General features: G+C 42.0%; 2 protein-coding genes across 5 annotated transcripts; one reads left to right on the top strand and one right to left on the bottom strand.

Annotated features, from left to right (window-relative positions):
- The first annotated feature begins 316 nt into the window (after nucleotides 1–316).
- Nucleotides 317–3193, top strand: dnase2 (deoxyribonuclease II, lysosomal). Its single transcript, XM_057044179.1, has 7 exons — nucleotides 317–722; nucleotides 874–965; nucleotides 1029–1200; nucleotides 1410–1491; nucleotides 1778–1942; nucleotides 2183–2401; nucleotides 2528–3193. Exons 1-7 carry the CDS (start codon nucleotides 675–677, stop codon nucleotides 2890–2892), a joined length of 1143 nt encoding a protein of 380 aa, XP_056900159.1. The 5' UTR covers nucleotides 317–674; the 3' UTR covers nucleotides 2893–3193.
- On the bottom strand, nucleotides 3132–19853 carry rgl2 (ral guanine nucleotide dissociation stimulator-like 2). Of its 4 annotated transcripts, XM_057044174.1 has the most exons (20): nucleotides 19606–19853; nucleotides 17697–17863; nucleotides 13600–13647; nucleotides 11748–11831; nucleotides 11495–11661; nucleotides 10932–10985; nucleotides 9925–10121; nucleotides 9286–9395; nucleotides 8946–9161; nucleotides 8571–8674; nucleotides 8274–8358; nucleotides 7623–7670; nucleotides 7323–7409; nucleotides 6360–6392; nucleotides 5937–6058; nucleotides 5772–5858; nucleotides 5026–5119; nucleotides 4657–4881; nucleotides 4421–4535; nucleotides 3132–3996 (listed from the first exon to the last, which is right to left on the bottom strand). In XM_057044174.1, exons 2-20 carry the CDS (start codon nucleotides 17853–17855, stop codon nucleotides 3815–3817), a joined length of 2217 nt encoding a protein of 738 aa, XP_056900154.1. In that variant the 5' UTR covers nucleotides 17856–17863; nucleotides 19606–19853; the 3' UTR covers nucleotides 3132–3814. The 4 variants fall into 4 exon arrangements, with proteins under 4 accessions (XP_056900154.1, XP_056900155.1, XP_056900156.1 ...); XM_057044175.1 differs by lacking the exon at nucleotides 13600–13647; XM_057044176.1 differs by lacking the exons at nucleotides 17697–17863; nucleotides 19606–19853 and adding an exon at nucleotides 14439–14634.
- Nucleotides 19854–20074: the final 221 nt, after the last annotated feature.

Raw genomic sequence — 20074 nt, 5'->3', positions numbered from 1 at the left:
CTTCCTTAAACACGCATAATGGCATGCAGCACAACAGCAACATGTCCCACCTGATGTCAACTCATTTGACAAGAAGGTAAAACAAAGCCAACCCCTGAACAACACTGGTCATGTTTGAGGAGCAGAAACTATGGCAACATAATGCAGAACCCAGACTATGAGTAAAGTAAAGGTACGGAGATTCAAAAGACTCAAATCTGGCCTCACTATTACCCATTACTTTCTTTCTCTGGATCCCAAACAAAATTATTTACTTTTATCTGCAGATTTACCCATTTTTTGATGTGTGGCCACGCCCACTTAGCGACGTCACACATCTCATGACAAACCAGGAAGTTCCTTAGGCTGTTCCAAAGTATTCCTAAATGGATATTTACTTTTTTAGAGTCTCAAATGAGACCATATTTACTTTTTTAGAGTCTCAAATGAGACCATACATTTGGTCAGCTAAACGGCCAACGTTTATCCCGCCTCGTCATCGTGGGTCTTAAGAGGTTAATTAATACAGAAACCGGAGAGTTGATGTGAAAGTTGGTCAGTTCGCACCCAGAACTGAGGACAGGATCATTGTTAAGGTCGTGTTACGCCCTGATGAGCCTTTGCTTCTTCTACACTGACGTTTAACAAGGGATTAGCCCGATTTTTGGATCCGCGGGGCTTCATTCACATATTAGATGTGCAGAATAATTTTTCTCTTTCCAACTTTTGCCATGTGGATCTCGGTGAGTATGGAATGCACGAAATTGCTGGAATAGTGACGTACATTAGTTGTGTTCTCAATTATTACAATGTCCTCTTAAAAGAGCAACATTAAGGGTTTGATAAGAAGAGATGGAAAGAGATGTGTTCTTCTGACAGATGTTCTCTCCTCAGATGCTCCTCTTACTGCTCCTCTTTGAGGGGCCACAGGAGGTCCACAGCTCCCCGATTAGCTGCTACAACGACCAAGGCGTTGCTGTCGATTGGTAATTCATCCACAAATCAACATGTACACGTGTGGCTTTTGTGGTTCACTCTGTCGTTGGTAGGTTTTATCTGTACAAGCTGCCTAAGGAGGATGGCAGGGAAGCCCACTATCATGGTGACAGCTATCTGCTGCTGGAAAGGGGGGGTGAAGGGTGGACTAATGGGAAGGGGACCGTGAATGACACCACTGGAGCTCTGGGCAAGACAGTTGGACAGCTGTACTCACAAGGAAAGGTCTGTCTGTCTGTTTTCTCCACCGACACTTTTTCCCATTTCACAGCAAAATACGGTTCCGAGAACTGAAAAAGCGAGAAGTGAAATTTATAAAGTAGATGGGGGAAGTTAGTGTGCTGGTTCTACACTAAAAACCACGTATTCTAGTTTTAATTGTAATCTTTTATGGCGCTGCTTCCGGTTAAAAAACTCAAAATGACGCTTTGTAGGACGCGGAGCTGGCATACATCCTTTACAATGACCAGAAGCCGACTCAGGATTTCACTGACAGCAGACGGGGACACACAAAAGGTAGAGGCTGCTTCAAAAGCTGCAGTTTCAAATTCTTTCCACCTTGTCTTAATGATCGGGACAACAGATGCTAACGGCATCCACGTGTATTAAAAGATGAAGGACAAAAATGACCGTTTCATTATTTTAAAAGTAAAATTGAAGAAGGAAGAACAGACGAGTGAAATCTGAATGCAACATTTATGGGGAGGACTTGGAAATGTCCCCCGCTGCCTCCAACTGCCCACCGTTTAATTCTAATGTCAACTGTTGTTATGATTATTTCATTCGTCTCGATGTCATCCAGGGGTTGTCCTGCTGGACAAGCATCAGGGCTTCTGGTTGGTCCACAGCACCCCTCACTTCCCAGCGGTGCGAGAGGCAGGCCAGTATTATTACCCCAGCACCGGTCTGGTCAATGGACAGAACTTTATCTGTGTCACGTACCCACTGGAGCGCTTCCAGACCATCGGTAAGACTGCAGCGTTGGCCAGAGAGGTTTAATCACCTGTCTGCCCTCAAATAATTCTGTAATTAAATCAAGTAACGGTGCGTCCGCTGCATTTTTTCTTGTTTACAGAGGTTAAACATCTTGTGTTACATTTCACCTTCATCTTTTTTTTAGTGCGTTCATCTTTTCCAGGTAAATAAATGTGCAGAAAACGGTCAAGCCTTGTCAGTATTGTCTCGTCTCTCTGTCTAATACACACAGGAGAGCAGCTCCAGATCAACCAGCCCAGCGTGTACGACTGCGACGTCCCCGAGTCCCTGGGGTCCCTCGTGCCTGCGCTGGCGGCCATCTGCAAAAAAAACGTCCCGAATGGTCACGTCTCGCCACCCAGCCGGACTGCGTCTAATCGCAGCGTGACTTTGACCTCTGCTGATGGGACCAACTTCATCAGCTTTGCCAAAGGAGCTTCATTTCACAATGGTCTGACTTCAATTCTATAAGTCATGCGCACGCTTTATCCCGTCTGTCATGGGGAAAAAAACCCTTAGAACTAATCATAATATATTATACTCACGGCGTCACCGTCCTCTCTCTGTCTTTGATTAGACCTGTACCATGCCTGGGTGGCCCCCACCCTCCAGTCAGACCTGATGGTCCAGTTCTGGGTTCGTTCCACTGGGATCCTCCCTTCTGACTGCTCACTGGGGTGGAAAGTCCTGGACGTCAAGCAAATAAACCCGGGAAAGACGTTTAGCTTTAAGGCCAGCCAGGACCACTCCAAGTGGGCTGTGAGCACCACAGCAGCTGCTTCTGGGCCTGGAGGTGGTTGGGTGTGTGTTGGAGACATCAATCGGAACAAAGCTGAGGAGCAGCGCGGTGGAGGCACCGTGTGTCTGCGAGACCCGGTGGTGTGGAAGGCTTACCGGACAGCAGTGCTGGATTATGAGGATTGTAGAAAAGGAACATTTTAGTGGTCTTAAGAATAAGCCTTTGAGCTATGAGAATATATTAGCTCTGTTTGTGCAAAATAACAATTAATTTTTGTTCCTTTTTTACTTTGTAAATTTCCACAGCGCAAAGCTTGAGAGACAGAGTACGATCAAAGAGCAGTTTTTTTATGTTAATGTTTAAATACCTAAAAATCAGATTATTGCCCCTAATCAAACAATACCCCCCCCTTTTTTAACATTTGAATCAACAAAAGCGTGAGTTTTCTTTTAAGCACTTCTATATTTTTTGCTCATTAAAAATGTATAAATGTTACAAACAGAATGGACATTTCAATTTACATTCATTGATTAATTACACATTAACGCACACAAACACAACTTAATTAAATTAAACCTCAGGTAATGAAAAACCTCCAAAAATATTGCTGTTGTGTGCTTTTAGACAGTTGAATCTATTGCACAATATGCAATCTATAAGTTTCAAAAGATCTAGCTGTTTGGGTGGAATCTTTTCTACATTGTTTTCCTTCCAGTAAATGTTATTTGACTGTAGTTTCGGTATCGTTGATGCACCAGTGAGAAGCAGTGAGATTCATATAAAACTAAAGCCACTGTCATAAAATAGGATGCGTCTTTTTCTTGCATGTTGATAAATACTTGGACTGAGGCACAGAACAGTAACTGTCTCCTTGTCATAAAGGCAAATAAGAGAAATGCATTAAGTGCTAGTACTAATGCTAAGAAGCATTAAACCCAGCTAACAGCTTCCAGTCCTCTGAGCTGGGAATTAGAATTGCATCAATGCTTCCCGACACCACAACATTCTGTTAAAGTGACCAAGACTCAAGTAGAACTTGGTTTGCCTCAAAGTTTTCAGTTGCTTTTGTATTTTGCAGATAGAAAAGCCACATTTGTGAGCTAGAGCTGGTTCAAGGATCTAGTGTCAAAACAGAGTCCTGACTAGCCTCCTCCCCTTGGCCTTGATTCGAGGAAAGGTGGCACTTGTCTCTGTGCTGATGGGCTGCGAGCCCAGAGGAGTGTCCCCTTCTTTCTTTCTCAACAGGAAGTCAACACTAGATGTTGTCATGGCATAGAAGACGTTTCCTGTGGCGGGGATGATCAATTCTGTATAAAGAGAAGAACAAGAAGTACATTAGTGCACAATGTAGGCCTTCAAACTGTTGCATTCCAGCGGGAAGGATGTGACCTCTATACACGGTGGGACAGGAACCCAAGCGCATTTAGGTTGGCCTCTTCTTCTCTAATGTCGAACACTAATTTCAGATTAACATATGTAACAAGTCTGTTAAGTTTGTCCCACAAATCTAATTTAAATACTTCAGAATAGTAGAGGAAACTGTAGTAAAGCCTGAGCAAATATGGGAAGAACATGGAAAGACTGATGAAACCCAGAACCCTGTGAGGCGCTGTGAGGTGTGCTGACCTCCACTGGCCAACTTTGGAAGCATATTTAGTGTTTTAACCACTGGACAGAATAAAAACCATCATAATAAAACGGGCGTTGGCAGCGCGTTTGTTCGTATCTTACCTTTTCCCTCAGGGAGGAGCTGGATGAGCTCATATCTGGACACGTGTTTGGGGTCCTGGTTGTGCTTTTCTAAGGCGGAGCTGATCACAGTGGGTGTCTTGTCATTACTGGTTACCTGAGGCAGGAGGGAAGAGGAACAGAAGCTGCTCGATCTGCACTTGTGATCTACTGAGATCAGATGTTGGGTCATGTGATATTGTGATCACGCAGCAGACGCGGTGGCCTGGATTCCTTACCAAGATGCTTCGGTAGAGGTTCCCATCTTGCAGGTCCATGCGTATCCGTATGATGTGCATGTCACTCCCTGAGCCTTGGATGTTACTGGCGGGGTTGTTGCCACAGGAGGCAGATCGGCGGTGTGACTTTGTGGGGGTAGATGGCGTTAATGTGGCAGGGGTGGAGTCACTGGTCGGCGGGGAGGTGTCAACATCCAGACACGACACAGATGGAGATCTCATGTGCTGCAGAAGAATCAAAAACAACCTCAGCAAGCTGGGGAAGCAATTTTCCCGCATTCAAATGACAGGCTTATGAAAAACCACAAAATCTAGCAAACACGTGCAATAAAACTTTATCATATAAGCCGGAGGATAATAAATAATTACCTTGGTGAGTTTTGACAGCAGGTGATTGACGGGGGATGGGAAGTCAAAGAGGCTGTCACTGTCACCGGCCAGACTGTTCTGGGAGGTTCTCAGACTGCCAAAATAGTAAAACACTCAAGCTAACGTTTCTTTCAGCGTTTGATGAACAGAATGTGAGGACAGGAAACTGAAAAAGGCGCCGATCACATACATTAAGATCACAACATAGGTGAGAATATTAAATTGACCATGTGATCAAGTTATGCCAAACCATGTATTTTACTGTTACCATCGCAATTCCAACCTGTATTTAATCACATTATAGAAATGAAAACTTTAATTTCCTCGCCTAAATGCATTCTCAGTGGCTTAAATTTTCTTGTCAATAGTTCATGTCCTTCACAGGTTTGCTTTGTTTCAGAACACTCAGGAAGTTGTTGCTATTATTGTAGCATGAGCAAACTTTAACTTAAAACTGGAACCTTTACAGCAGCAGCATTCATTTACTATTGTGTGTCACCATTTTTTACAGTGGTATTACTGTAATGTTTAAAATAAACATGTTATTCTGAACTGCACCGCGTTGCATTTATCAGCGGCAAAGATCAACAAACTGAGACTGAATAGTAAAAATAAACGAACCAAAGAGAAGATCGTTTGCAGTTGGCACAAGTCCTTTTTTTACCAAAATAAAATTAAAGTGTGAGCTGCTGGTGCGCTGTACAGTTCTGACCCAAAGGAACATAACATTTTATGGTTTAGCTTACTCTGGACACTGTGTGATGATGACTGTCGGAGGAAGAGTACGAGGGCTGGGATCACCAGGGGCTTCGATTTCATTGGACAGCCTGTAACTGCAATATGCACAAATCAAAGTCCTCCAGCAATTTAAATGTTTCCTTCTCTAAGTGCGTCATTGGTAAAGTATTTACCTCTCCTCCCCCGTCAGCGTGGGGACGCTCTGATACCAACGCATGAAGCACTCATCCACGGTGAAAACACAGTTTTTGCAGGAGGACTGCAAGAGGCGGATTTGAGCTAAAACCTCGAATTCCTGTGAACAAAGTGACACTTTGCTATTAATTTTCATAAAAAAATACATCAACTGACAAATAAGACTTTATTTAGTTCCTCTTTCGATTACTGCAACATCAGTATTTGCTGATCCCTCTATGCATGTGGGGCTGAAAGGACCCCATATTACCTGCCTATTTCTAAAGTCTTCCTCTGCAATAAAATCCCAAGTCCACTACTATATTATAAATACAAATTTAAAACATAGTCAATTCAGAACCATCTTTTTCAAGCAATAAATCAAACCTTCATCGTTCATACGTATAATTTAAAACACTCACCCTCCTTCTTTTGTCAAAGTTGATGTAACCATTCTGCAAAGATAGATTATATCATGATGAATGCAGTACAAATAAGTACAGTAAGTAACAATTAGATTAATTTTTAATATTCTCATACTTTATTTTAGTATAACCATTGTAAAACTCACTCTTTACAAATCTTTGAAGGACATTATTGGAATTGGTGTGGCCTGTATTATCTTCCCTGTCAGTTTGCTCCCACATCCTTTCAGGTATGCTACCTTGCCAATATACCATCCACTTGTGTCTAAATGCATCCTTCCTATTCTATCTTTTCCATATATTTTATTAGTGCAACAGTCACTCCAGAAGACAAATCTTCGACTCCTATTTAATTGTAACATTTTTTTTTAATTTCCTCGGAAATTTCTGAACAAAAACAAAAGAAGAAGCAGATTGAACATGGCTAAAACTTCTCATCTGCAGAAAAAAATAACGCAGATAGATCCGTGGTACGCACAAATTGTGCCATTTTAGCTCTCGCTAACTTGCTAGCTCGCGTTTGTTATGGTATGTGACGTCACCGACAACCGGAAATGATCCAATACCAACAAGGTAAAAGAGTCCATATCGCCTCCTACTGTAGCGGAGGCGAAATGATTTCGACAATAAATCGAATACATTCCTGTGCGTCTGGGACAGAGAAAGACTATAGTTAAACAAAAACTTAAACTGCATGTAAAAGTACTGTCTGCATGTTAACATACAGTACACAAGCCAGTAAAGATTTGAAATTTAAAAGCCTACTGCTGTTGCTGCGTTCAAGGGAAAAAAAGACATGTTGCTTGACACTCATTTCATAATGGTGAGAAATTTGAATTTGAAGCATTGAATTTTACTGCCTTTTATTATTAAAGTAAATATAAAGTCTTTATGGTTACTCAGTTCTGTTTTGGTGTACATGGGGTTGAGATCATCTAGATAGAAGTGAGAGTGACTTACATCCAGCCGATCCTTGACTGCTGTGTCCAGCATAGTGAGGTCTGTGAGGAAGATACCCAGGTAGGGTACAGTACCCTGAGCACTGGACTGTGTAAAAAACAAATTATAACCATTCCTGAATCATGAAAAATGGAAAGTCCTGGGAGCATAAACCCCTTGGGCAGAACGATGCTTATCATTAGTATGAGCTCTAAACTCATTTTCATTTCATGTGATACGAGGTGAAGATGTTCTAACTTTGGATGTAACTTGTGTAGCAGTGGCTTAAGATTCACCAGCATTTACTTCCGTTCAACTCACCCTGTGAACATGTCTGTTGTCCAGGTTGGCAAATTTTGATGTGCCCTCCTACAAGACAAGAGTCCATATTTAAAATAGGAAATTATATGGAAACAGTGTGTTATGTCAGTATGTTTCTCTACTAATAAACCTATATCCTTATGTATCTCTATTTGATTCCTAATTATTGTGCACTCTTCTTCTTCTACTTAGGAATAAATAACTAAATAAAGATGGACACGTGTTACGTCCTGTCTAATGAAAATAAAACAGATCTTTGACATCTGCTTTAATCTTCAAAGGGCCTTTTTGTAAATATTATTATTCTCTATAAACGCTTTTTGTAGTCAGAGTATATTTAAATCAGTAGAAAGATAAAGAGTAACAGAAACTGCTGCTGTTTTTCAGAAATAAATCTGCAGTTTGATCTTTTCAAAATGAAAACACACTCGTTAATAATTGAATGATTCTCTTGGATGATTTTAAAAAGGTCAACACAGATAATGTGAAAGTTTTTCAATTCAAATTTGAAAGCTTAAGAGTTACATCAGATATCTGTAGAAAATATTCTGTAGATGTCTGATGTTAATCACCTTCATTTTTTTTCTTTTTTTTTAACAATTCAGTAAGTGTCTGTAGTGGTCAGAAAACTTTTATTTATATTTGGGTTACCTCTTTCAGGAGTTCTCTGCTTTGTGAGTAGTTGTCTTTGTCTGAGAAAATCTCTGCCAGTTCCATGTATCTCCTCACTGCATCCCTGCAAAAGATGACTTAGTGCTATTACATTAAGGCCACACAGCAGGTGTGAGGTTGTGAGTTTAATTCCCAGTTACAACAAGCTTCATTATACAGTGACATAAAAATGTTCACGTAAAATGAACTTCAACCATTCCATCATACAAAATGATGAAATCTAGACAAACACACACACACACACACACACGCATGCACACACACACAAACCCCTACCTGTCTGTGTTTTGCCATGTCCTTCTCAGCCGGTGGAGGGGGTTGCTCTGTAGTGCAGATATGATGGCATACAGGGAAGAGAAGTTTTTCCTGGCCCTGCATTCCTGTTTCAAACACACACACACACACACACACAGAGAAAGAGTAATGTACAACATCAGTACCTGTGGATCAGGCTGGTTTGTGAAGGAAAAAGCTGTTACCATAGCAACAAACAATAGATATGTTATGTGTGTGTTATACAGCAGCTCCTGAAGCTGCTGACACTCTTCAACCTTTCTAAATATATACGCCACTGTTTTGCCGCATTTCGAATGAAACCTTTAACACATTAAAAAGAGAACAGAATCTGCAGCTATTTGCTACATTACTGACCTCGGCCACATTGATCCACTTCTCCAGGAGCTGTGCTCTTTGCTGGCTACGCAGCTTCGTAGGACAGAGACAGGACGCTAAAACAGTATTGGCCAACTTGTTAAACTGGTGGATGGTGGCACGGACAGACCAACAAACACCTTCCCTCCCTTTTTTATCCCTCTGGGACCACAGTGATCCCAGGCAGTGATAAGGGACCAGTCGCACAAACAGCTCCTAATAAATAATTTACACAGTTTTAGAAATTTATAAATGTCAGCATTGTATTATAGTCGCAGTCATTATCTGTATAATTTCACAGTCCTGAGCAAATACATGGCAGAACAAATGGAGAACTCACAGTCTCTATCTTGGTGAGTTGCTCTGCAATGAGCTCTGCGGGGAATCCCAGGAAGTTCGAAGGTTCAAACTTAGAGGCATCGGGCGAAGGACTGCTAACACCACTTTGATCTGCAAAAGAGGTTAGTTGATTAAAGTAACACACTATTTTGCCCTTCTATATCTTGTCTATATGCAGTTGTATATAGGACAGTAATCAGTACATCTCAGATATGTTGCTCTCCATGCAGAGTAAATTTTCTTCACGTTGTCAATTTTACATCATGGTAGTGGTCGAGTTAACATCAGATTATCTCAGGTATTCATAGAGTAATTACATTTGGACAGCTTATACCATATATCTGAGGCTAACAGAAAGAGGGGCCCTATGGGAGAAATGTGAGTTCTCGATTATCAAGGTCATAGAGCACCATGAGTAACTCTAGTCTATAAGGAGGAAGCATGTATTGATGGAAACAAACAAATAAAAGCTACATCGAACTCAAGGCATCAGTTGAAAATGTTAAAAGTAAATGGCAGCACAAATGAAATATATAAGATAATGTTTCTCATCAGCTCGCTGAGTTAAAAAAACAAAAAAAAGAACAAACGTATACGCGTGGATGGCAGTTTTGTGCAGCTAAACAGCTAAAACACAGACCTTTATGCATGTGAGGCAGGAGGGCTTGCTCACTCAGCTCCTCAGCTATCCTGAGGACGCGAGCGCGGAGGTCGGCCGGAGATGATGAGTCTTGTGGGAGAAGCTGAGCCAAATGCAGCAGCCGAGAGGGCTCCCCCAAGCTCTTAAAATCTTCGGGATATTCAGACAGCCACGTGCTGAACACTGTAGACACCGCTCTAAAGAAGGTGGGATTGACAACATTTATGTCCCTCAGCTCAGATCAATCTTAACAAAATAAAATCCAAATGAATAAGTAACATTTCACAAAGTGAAATGCTTTACAAGTGATGCTTTACATGCAAAAATATTATATATAAAACCTTTTATTAAGTGTTTAACAATAATAAATCCCCAAATAACAAAATCCAAGTACAATTAAAATGACAGTTTATTAACAACCGCAGTCACCTCTATAATCACAATTGTCTCTGGGCAATTTACAGAAAACCCAGAGAAACCAGCACTGTGAGTGGCTACAGGCTAATAAGTGTCCACTGCCCCCCTGGAACCCCCACACAGGCCTTCCGAAACCTAATCAGGAGCGATAGAATGGACTGGGCCACAGATCTGGGGAAGACAGGAACAACTCTGGAATAACCCCCACTGTTTTCAGAGCTGGCCAGAAACTGAGCAAGCTAGAGAAAAGAGTCTTGGGAAGAGAAAACTCAAAGGTCACGCTTACTAAACTAGAGAAAGTTCCAGGAGGTCAACTGTTATTGCAACACTCTGTTTATCTGGGCTCTATGGCAGGGTGTCCTTAAATCCAAGGATAATATTTATCACCTGCCAAACACCATCGCTACAGTGACGCTGTAGGGGTGTTTTTCTAGCAACCATGACAGGGAAACTGGTCGGGTTTGAGAGAAGGCTGAACAAAGCAAAGCGTATACTAAATGAAAACCTGCTCCAGAGTGCTCAGGACCTCAAACATTAAAAAACACCTGGTTATTAAAGATGCTGCTCTTTTTATTTCCTTTTTTACTCACTTGTTGAAAGACTTTCTCAGTAGGCTGCCGTTGTCTCCAGGTGGGCTCTCCAGCCTGTTACCACAAAGAGTAGTGAGTACCACTGAGAAAATATGGAGGCCATACGATATCTAAGGCGATTTAAACCATCCCACTGCCGTCCTTGGTAACTGCAAACGCTGATTATTGAAGGGTTTTGTGTGCACAAGTATTGTGTAGCAATGTACATTTGTTTTTTCCACTATAACAGAAGAGATTCAAATTCTTCAGGGTGCCATGAAACTCTGGTGAAGTTTAGGCGGCAGCAGTTGCCACTTGCGTGAGTAACCGCTAATCAACAGCTTAATAGGGCAGTTATTCATGACAACCCACAATTGTTATGTTGCATCCGTGGGTAGTTCTTCAGTGGCCTAGAGAATATTCCCAGAAGCTGAATTTAGTTGTTCAAATATGACCTGAATCCTTTTCTATTCCACTGAATTTTGCCAAACCTGTTACTGCTGAAGCAGTTTGGTTCACAATCAAATAAACATTCGGCTCATATTTTAATTGTGCTGTCTGTTGTCGTGATAAATCCCTCCCACCTGTCATTGAGGATATCCAGCACTCTCTTCGGGGAGGTGAAGGATCGATAGGTGGACAAGAAAATGCTGATATAGGAGGAATCCCCCATGGCAAATGAGTGGAGGAGGTGCAGAACCAACTTCTCTTCTGTCCCTGCTTTCACACTCTGGGAGCGAGACGCTGTCGACTGCGTGAAAACAGGAAAGAAAACAGAAAATGTATCGTATGATAACTAATGAAGCCCTTTCTGTATTTTCATCACATGTGAATTACCGTTGGACTGTTGGGGGCGCCATGATTGTGTTTGACAGCCACTGTGTAGATCAGTCCATCCTCCTCTTCCTCCACCACAGTCGACTGGAAGGAAGTAAAAATAATGTAGTGGAAATTTGATGTTTTGAAGGAAATGCATGAACATCAGAAGGAAGGCTTGAATTCTCTTACATGGATTTTTTATTTCACTTTATGCTCACTCCAACACTGTATTTATAAAAGGAGGGACTTCAACCTGGTTTTAGATGAACAGGCTCAATGGGACTTAACTGTCAATGAACAGACATTCTAAAACAGTACATTAGTCATTTTCCCACCAGTTCACCATTCATACCCACACTTGGATTATTTCACAACAGAATTCATGAAAGGCCAACGACACGCTAAGACATGTTTTAGTCAATTTAATTGACTACCCTTCTATTAATGATCTGGAAACTACTAATGTCTCTGCAGGAAAGTCATCTGCTAGAATAAAATTGAACTTTCTGTTTGCTGCTCGAAATAAATTTGGAATTTGTTGTCTGCAACAAAATTGTATACATTTGTCTTGGTACATAATTGAGAACAACTGAACAAATTTCTCTTTGCTCCTCTTCAAAGGGGTACGAGGACGAGATGCCCACTTGTCCCCTCCAGTTTTTACCCTCTCCATGAAGACATTAGCAGCATTTAGCTGTAAATGGAAGACAGAAGGAAACCAAACCAAAAACATGCGCCATATCTTCAGTCTCTATGCAGATGATGTAATACTTTTCATTGAAATCCACAACTTTCTATCTCTATTATCCATCTCGGACTCCATGGGTATTGAGATAAAGTGTATAATAACTCATAATAGAACTAGAAATTCCAACCCTTTCTATTAATTCCACGACAGGAAGGCTAAACTGGACCCCACATGGAGGATTTGCCAGTGTCACTCATGGGGAGAATAGCCACAGTAAAGACAATGCTCCTGCTCTTTTGTAAATAAGCAGGAGGTTGTTACCTATATGCTGCCTACAACATGAGCCTATCAAGACCTGATACACTGATATGCAACAACCAGCTTCCTTTTTCATCTTGCATCTTAAAGGCCATAGCTCCAGAGCACCCTGCATGTGCCATTCTCCCATGTAAATTGTTAGCATTCTGTTGGAAAAGAACAGAATGGGAAACCCCACAAGAGATGGCTAAAGACCTCTGGGGATTATCGGAAATTTGACATTTCTAAAAAAGAGAGAACATCCAAGTTTTCTTCTCCTAAATGTTTAATTTGGAAACCTTTAGAGAAGGAGTCAATTATCTTGCTCTGGAACTAGAACTGATAATAGGACATCAGTTCTTCAAGTGGAAGCAGGAGGTGGGGAGGGGGTTCCAGGTTCCTCGAACATCTTAAAATCTCCAAAGCAGAGGTCGACCCCCACTTCTACCTACACATGCAATTATGTATTGTGTCCAAATTTAACTCCCAAAGTTTCCCACAGACAAGTTACATTTTTTTGTATCATATGACACAAACTCAAACTGTATATTACTAAGCTCTGTTAGTTAGTGAATATGCTACAGGATCAATGCATATAAAGACAAATGTGTTAAATGAGACCAAATCACACAAGAGCAACAATAGACAAACCAAGGACAGTTTTAACAGAAAAAAGGAAATTAAATGGAATGAAAAGGTAATCAAACCCTGCAACACAAAGTTAAATAATGGATGCTGGAAAAGGACTTGACAGGTGAAAACCAGATGTTATTAGATTCAATAATTTGGCCATTATACCATTTTAAACCTAATAATATAAGCTATAATATAAGGTATAAATCCAAGTGCAATTTGACTTTACGGTTTGTGAGCCTGCTACCTTACCAGATCAAGAGGAAAATACCACGTTGTCTTCATTTTGGATGGTTCTGCCTGAAGAGGACAAAAGAAAGGACTTTATATAAAGGATTTTAGTCCTCCATCTTATGTAACTAGGGGTTGCTATGTCGCTATTAAAGGCCAGGGCATGCTTTGGTGTTTAATATCTTGCTACTGGAGGTTACACCATGCATAGGGTATGAAACAAACTGGTTAAGTTCCTTCCACAGTCCCTACAGTTCAGCATAATTTCTGCTCATATAAAATAAAACAATGAAACAATCCACAAATTGAAAAATAACTTTTTATGTTTTATCAGGCGTTTTAAATGAGACACCTTGCGGCCCAGAAACAATTAAGGCCAAGTTTAACAAGCGCTTTTCTTGGCAACGTTAATCTACAGTCAGCCTCATTAAAAAAGCTATTTTAGTGTAAACACCGAAGAAATAACAGAATACAGCAGGAGCCATCAGTAAAAAATTGATTGACCTTTGCATTTACCACAATAAACATTTCCGTTATCACTGATCTTTGACTCTTCACAAGTGATCAATGACACTTGTCAGACAAATGACAGACACTGCTCAACACAACTCCTATAGAAGATGATTGGAGTCATTTTACCAAAGGTGCTCACTTTTAAAAGGGGGCCCATCTAGAATATTAGCTATTCAGACAGATGTAGCAGATGCAGCTCTTAAGTAGTGGCTACAGAACATAGTCCCCAGATATTCTACCTGCTGTCACCGCTGGTCAAACCTGTTCATATCCTTCACTTTAACCAGCGCGAGCACACACACACACACACTCACAGGGGAGGGGAACAAAAAGGTTAGCCAAGTTACCCTTGCTGTAGCATGTCGAGACAGGTAGCAACTCTTGAGTTTCCCAAAAATTTAAGATAAAGCTACAAAACCTTTTGAATTTCTACATTTCTGTATCGTTTCTTCTATTTGGCCACCAAATTGAACTCTTCTGTGACACAGATCTGTGTCTGTCTGTCTCTCTGTCGACGTGCTCACTGTTTGCCCTGGTAGATCACAACGACACACCTGAAGCACCGAAGCAGGACCCAAGTCCACCCCCTACACATAGGCACACCCATTGTGCACACACCCATTGCACGCACACACACACACACACACACACACACACACACACACGATACTCCCCAGTGTTGCTCTTGGTTGCAGATTACCTTCCCATGTTATTTGCTTCTAAATTACATTCTGTGTGTGTGTGTGTGTGTGTGTGTGTGTGTGTGTGTGTGTGTGTGTGTGTGTGTGTGTGTGTGTGTGTGTGTGTTGACAGCAGTTCAGTTAGCTGCGGTATGTTTCAGATAACACAGAGCCTTAAGCAATGGTTATTTACTTTCTTCCGCTGAGGGCAGTGGAGCAAAATAAAAACACACATAACTTTGAGAAAAGATAGACAACATTTCAATGAGCAGGTCCTGAAGTCTTGTATGCAACCAGCCAAACAAAGAGTAACTGCAGCTGGCTTTATGCGCACGCTATGCTCCTTACTCTTCCTCAGGTCGTAGGTGCACGACATGACACACCACATTGATAAACTATGAACAAGAATCTTCCAAAGATCTATTGTATTAACACTGAAAAGTCTAAATGCAAAGGCATTTTAAATCCACATGCAACAACGTAACTTAGAAATACTTAATAATGCAGGTAGCAGCGAGCGCACAGGTGAAACACTCGGCCTGTTTCACACCAACAAATTTTGTTTGCTTGGTTGAACAATGATAAACTTTACGTTGATACTGTGGGCAGGTTCCTGGACACTATGTCAAAAGAACAGGGCTAAACTTAAAACAACACAGAAGATTTCATGAGTTTTATTCTGTTTTTATAGTCATCTTTAATTCCCTCACCTATTGGCCACCTTGCTCTCTCTTTAAGTTGCTCCCTCTCATTTAAGGTTAGAGGTTATCGCTTCTTTTATGTAATCTTCTAGGGAACTTTTTTGCATCAATCAACCATTGAAGTTATAAGATTTTCCCAATAGTGTTGCTATTTGCAATTGATAATTTTTAACAATTTACATTGAAAGGGATTATAGGACATGTTCCACTGGAGATGAGTGTTGAGAAATAGTAGAAAATACAGCTCACCACAGTTTTATTTTTTGATTAATACAGGAACCTTATTCATAAAATGGATTAAAACAAAAATGTGTTTAAGTGTCCCTTATCAGCAAATAAAACTTCACTTGGCTGGATTAAATCTTCTCATCTTTTCTTAAAGTTCCATGAGAACCCAACCCGTGTTCATACAGGAAGTGCAAAATAATTGCAGACAAACACAGGAAACAGGATGTGCTGTTATGGCACAAAGCTATTTTAACTGACCCTCTCCTTCCAACACAAGTCGAAACTGTGTCAAACTCTCCTCCTCAACACTTATGGACTATTGGACAGCACAAAAAAGGCAACAGACATTTCATTTTCCTTCCAGTCTCACAAAAACTCCAATTCAAGTTTATAATTCAAGTGATCCATATTACTGTAGTAATAGTTGTTTTTTTCTGCTCCTCTTCTTAGATGCTGTATTATCTTTTTCATTAGATCCAGTATTCATAGTTTTATTTTCCCCAGACGCCCACAGATATGTTTCAGAAACATATGTACAACATGTACGCAGCATAAAAAAAGGGTTCTTCTACCGGTTTGGTGTGCCCTTCAAAAAGAACACTTGTGCATGACCCATTAAATGTGTCTTGATTTTGTTTGCTCACATTGAGGTGAGTAAGAGGACCCAATAAACATATTTACCTCTAAAAGCTTTTGAACAGGTGCTTGTGAATCCTCCAGCATTAGCCGAAAATGCACTGCTGCATGCTGGCCGAGACCTTTGCGTTTAATGGCTACAAAAATAAAGGCCACGATATCATACTGAAACTGCTGACATCTTGATTTATGCTGCAGTTTAGAATATACCAGACAGACGAGTTCCTTTTGTATCCATTTGTCAGCCCAGTAGTAAAAATGGGCAAGTATCAAATTCTGATCAATAAACATGTAATAATGAGTCTTTGCTTGGAGATGTTCAGCGTGGCAACCAAATAAACCACTACATGAATTATTTAGTGCAGCCACCGTCTCACATGAGCGCTAAAGAAGTCTGCTTTTTCAGACAGAAATCTAAGCTGACTTGGGGTGGACCCCCAAAGAACCTAAATCCCCACACCTTTGGGTTGATGGCCCAAGGAGAGAAAAAACAATTCCAATAACTTTGTCCCAATAGAGTTCAGGAAAGTCTGCACATGCTACCTCTACCTGAAGAAAAGGACAGGAAATCTGACACCCCTGATATACAGGTAAACCTGAGCTCAGCTAGCAGATGGCCTGTGGAGGAAGCAAAAGGCCCTCAGGTGAATAGTTCATCAGCAGGATCCATCTACTACTGAGACACTCAGCAGAGTTTGCTGTATGCAGGAACACTGTCTGAACACCTCCCCAAAGAGAAGAATCATTCAGAACACCAGCAGGGAGAGCCGGGGTCAGGCAGAATTCTAAATGGCCAGCACAGGCACGCCAAGCAGGGGTTGACTGGAACACTGACTGGAGGCACCTCGTGGCACCATGGACAGTAGTGAAAGGAAGCTCAAAGAACATTCGAAAGCATAATTCTTGGACATCACAATGAAGGATGTCTAGTGGCTTCCAACTGCCACAATAACAAAGGCATGATTGTCATCATTCCTTTTGTGCACAGACTTGAGGGTCCCTTCGCTATCGCCACCTCTCACATGTTAAAAATGGCTACAACTGTGACGCTTTAGCCTAAACTGATAACTTAACCTGAACTCAAAGTACACACAACCTACCAAAAGAAAGCAGTTAACAATAAAAAGAGGTGACCTTTAACAGGGTTGACAAATGTACAGGACCACACACAGGTGAGGGAGGACAGGTGTCAACAATGAGTGAAAGAGAGGAGCCACCCAGTCAGAGGAGAGATAACAAAACAGAGAGAGCTAAAGACAACACAGGGAAAGCAGCACCAAACCCAAATCAGGACAAACAGACAGGGAACACAATAAATATTATATCTTCTCATGGCTCATGTGACGACAGGATGATTTACCTGTGCGGTTTTCACTTTATTGTTGCTGCTGTCCCTCCCAAGTGGGTCACCCGGACTGCTGCTGTCATGTGATAAGGGCCTGTAGCCAATGAGAGGCACTGCTGTAGACTCCGCCCCTGGCAGGTCGTAACCACCTGTACGTGCGCCCCGAGACAGCATGGTGCCAACTGGTACACCGGAAAACACACAAAACACAAGTGGGTGACAATTTCTTAAAAACAATCCGCTTGAGATGATTTAAGACATCAATGTCTATAATAGAGACACGTGCGATTCATTATTAGCGTTGCAAATGCGTTTTACCGGGGACTCTGACTTACTTTTCTGACATGATTTAAATAGTGAAGAAAAGCAACTTAACTTCTCTACTTCAATTCAGAAACTTGTATATTACATCGATTCAGTACACACAAAATGAAATATTTCAAGCCTTTATTTGTCTTAAATACAGAATTCAGTATCTTAAAAAAATCTAATATTGCAAAAGACCTATTTAAATATTTGTGTAAAGAAGCGCTGGCCTCCTGACAAGGATGTTCATGCACACGATCAGTTCTCGATCCAGACTCCTTTTATGTCAATAGCCGTATCAATGTGTGCACCCTGCCGGAAAGCAGGCACCACCATCCCAGTTCCCACAAAGCAAAGTTCCCTGAACCACCTGGAGGAGCCAGGGAAGAAGGTCAGGTTGCTTATAATGGCTGCAGGTCGGCACTCAAGACCTGCCGGGAGCTGAACCGGGACCTGGATTTCCCACCCCTGGTCTGTGCCTGGATGGATGGATGTCCACAAACAGAGAGGGTGGGACCACACAGGTCTCCGGCCTCAACAGCACAGGCTCCTTGGGGCTGTTAGCTGACCCCCCTCCTGTGTGTCCTGGACACTGCGTCCTCTCCCACCACACTGACATCATCCTTAAATTTACTGACAACACGACAGTGGCGGGTCTCCTCAACGGCGGTGCTGAAGCAGCACGCAGGTCCAGGAGCTCCAGACGTTTCCCCCTTGATGAACCTCAGCAACACCAAAGAGATGGTGACGGACTTCAGGAGTCCCGATCCAGATCAACAAGAGTTCCTTAAGACCTTTTGAGCTTTAGCAGAGCCCGTTAACGACTCTACTGGACAACTGTGAAGCCAGTTACAGGCATCGCTTTGGTAGTTTCCAGACCATAGTAAGCTGAAACTATCTTGCGGATCGTTTGTTTAACACAATTACTGTTTCCTGTGTCGGGTCAGGATTTGAATTGCAAACACTCCTTTGTTCTTCCATTCTTTGGTATTTAGATTGCCATGGAGATACAGATGTAAGAGGAAGGCAGTGAGGTGGCTGCGCTTTAACAAATGGTGGGAAGTTTGTGGATTCTTCTGAACGAGTAAACATGTTTGAATGATGCAGGAACTCTGTTGCCCTGTTGGAGGAGTCACAGCAGGAGGTGAAAAGCAGCAGGTGTCAGAACTCCACCAGAGTTTAGCCGTGGTGTAACCTTTGTGCCATTTGTCCCCGACAAACTGTAGGTTTGTATCTTTAGCTGATGAAATTTTGTTATGAAACTGCTCTGAAGACTGGGTTAGAGGGAAAACCTGCAGCAAAAACCAGTCCTAAACAACCAAATGACTGAATGCCCACTATTCACTGGCAACGAATGTGCGCGCACACGCACACACGCCAATTTGTAGGGGGGAATATAACTCATAACACTCATTTTCTGCCCAGTAGCTGCAGAGTGGTGCTGCGTTCATGTGACACGGACAGAAAAGCTCTAAAATATGTGGTGACCTCCAAAGACGCACGCACACACGCACAAACACACACACCTCAACGGTTGTTAAGGATCTGAGGCGTTAGAAATGTAAACACAATGTGCTGACTAAACTGTGCGGAGGAAACGCAGTCATATTCCACTTACTGCTCTCTGGTTCCGAGGCTGAAGAAACGCAGCCCTGCCGCTGCGGAGCGACTGGATCACCGGCCGACTCCTCTGAGGAGAGTCGCACCCCGCTGTCACCAACAACAACGCCGAGGCTCCGTCATCACCCTGGCCCCTTCAGCCTCCCTCCCTCCCCCAGTATCAGTGTCAACACTCCCGCCCTCCGTGTCAGTGTCAGCAAACACTGGCCGAGTGTTCAGACTTCTGCGGCCGTTGGCTCTCTCTCTCTCTCTCTCTCCCCCCTCTCTCCCCCTGCCGCTCTCTCTCTCTTTCTCTCTTCCTTTCTCTCTCTTCCTTTCTCTCTTCCTTTCTCTCTTCCTTTCTCTCTCGCTTTCTCTTCAGTTCCTGTAATACATTTGCATAACACGAATCCGGTGGTGGTGGTGCCTGGTGTTTGGTGGTGACGACAACGACAAACTTTATAGCTTTATTTTTTTAGATAATCTAC

The sequence above is a fragment of the Takifugu flavidus genome, chromosome 10 (assembly GCF_003711565.1).
Source record: "Takifugu flavidus isolate HTHZ2018 chromosome 10, ASM371156v2, whole genome shotgun sequence".
NCBI lineage: Eukaryota > Metazoa > Chordata > Actinopteri > Tetraodontiformes > Tetraodontidae > Takifugu > Takifugu flavidus.
This window is presented reverse-complemented; position numbering and strand designations above follow the sequence as displayed.

Coding starts and splice junctions, on each gene's coding strand:
- dnase2 (XM_057044179.1), top strand. CDS start 675: ATGTGCAGAATAATTTTTCTCTTTCCAACTTTTGCCATGTGGATCTCG. Junction 723..873: donor CTTTTGCCATGTGGATCTCG/GTGAGTATGGAA, acceptor TTCTCTCCTCAG/ATGCTCCTCTTACTGCTCCT. Junction 1,492..1,777: donor CAGACGGGGACACACAAAAG/GTAGAGGCTGCT, acceptor GATGTCATCCAG/GGGTTGTCCTGCTGGACAAG.
- rgl2 (XM_057044174.1), bottom strand. CDS start 17,855: ATGCTGTCTCGGGGCGCACGTACAGGTGGTTACGACCTGCCAGGGGCG. Junction 7,671..8,273: donor GCAGAGAACTCCTGAAAGAG/GTAACCCAAATA, acceptor CTTGTCTTGTAG/GAGGGCACATCAAAATTTGC. Junction 6,059..6,359: donor ACTTTGACAAAAGAAGGAGG/GTGAGTGTTTTA, acceptor CTTTGTTCACAG/GAATTCGAGGTTTTAGCTCA.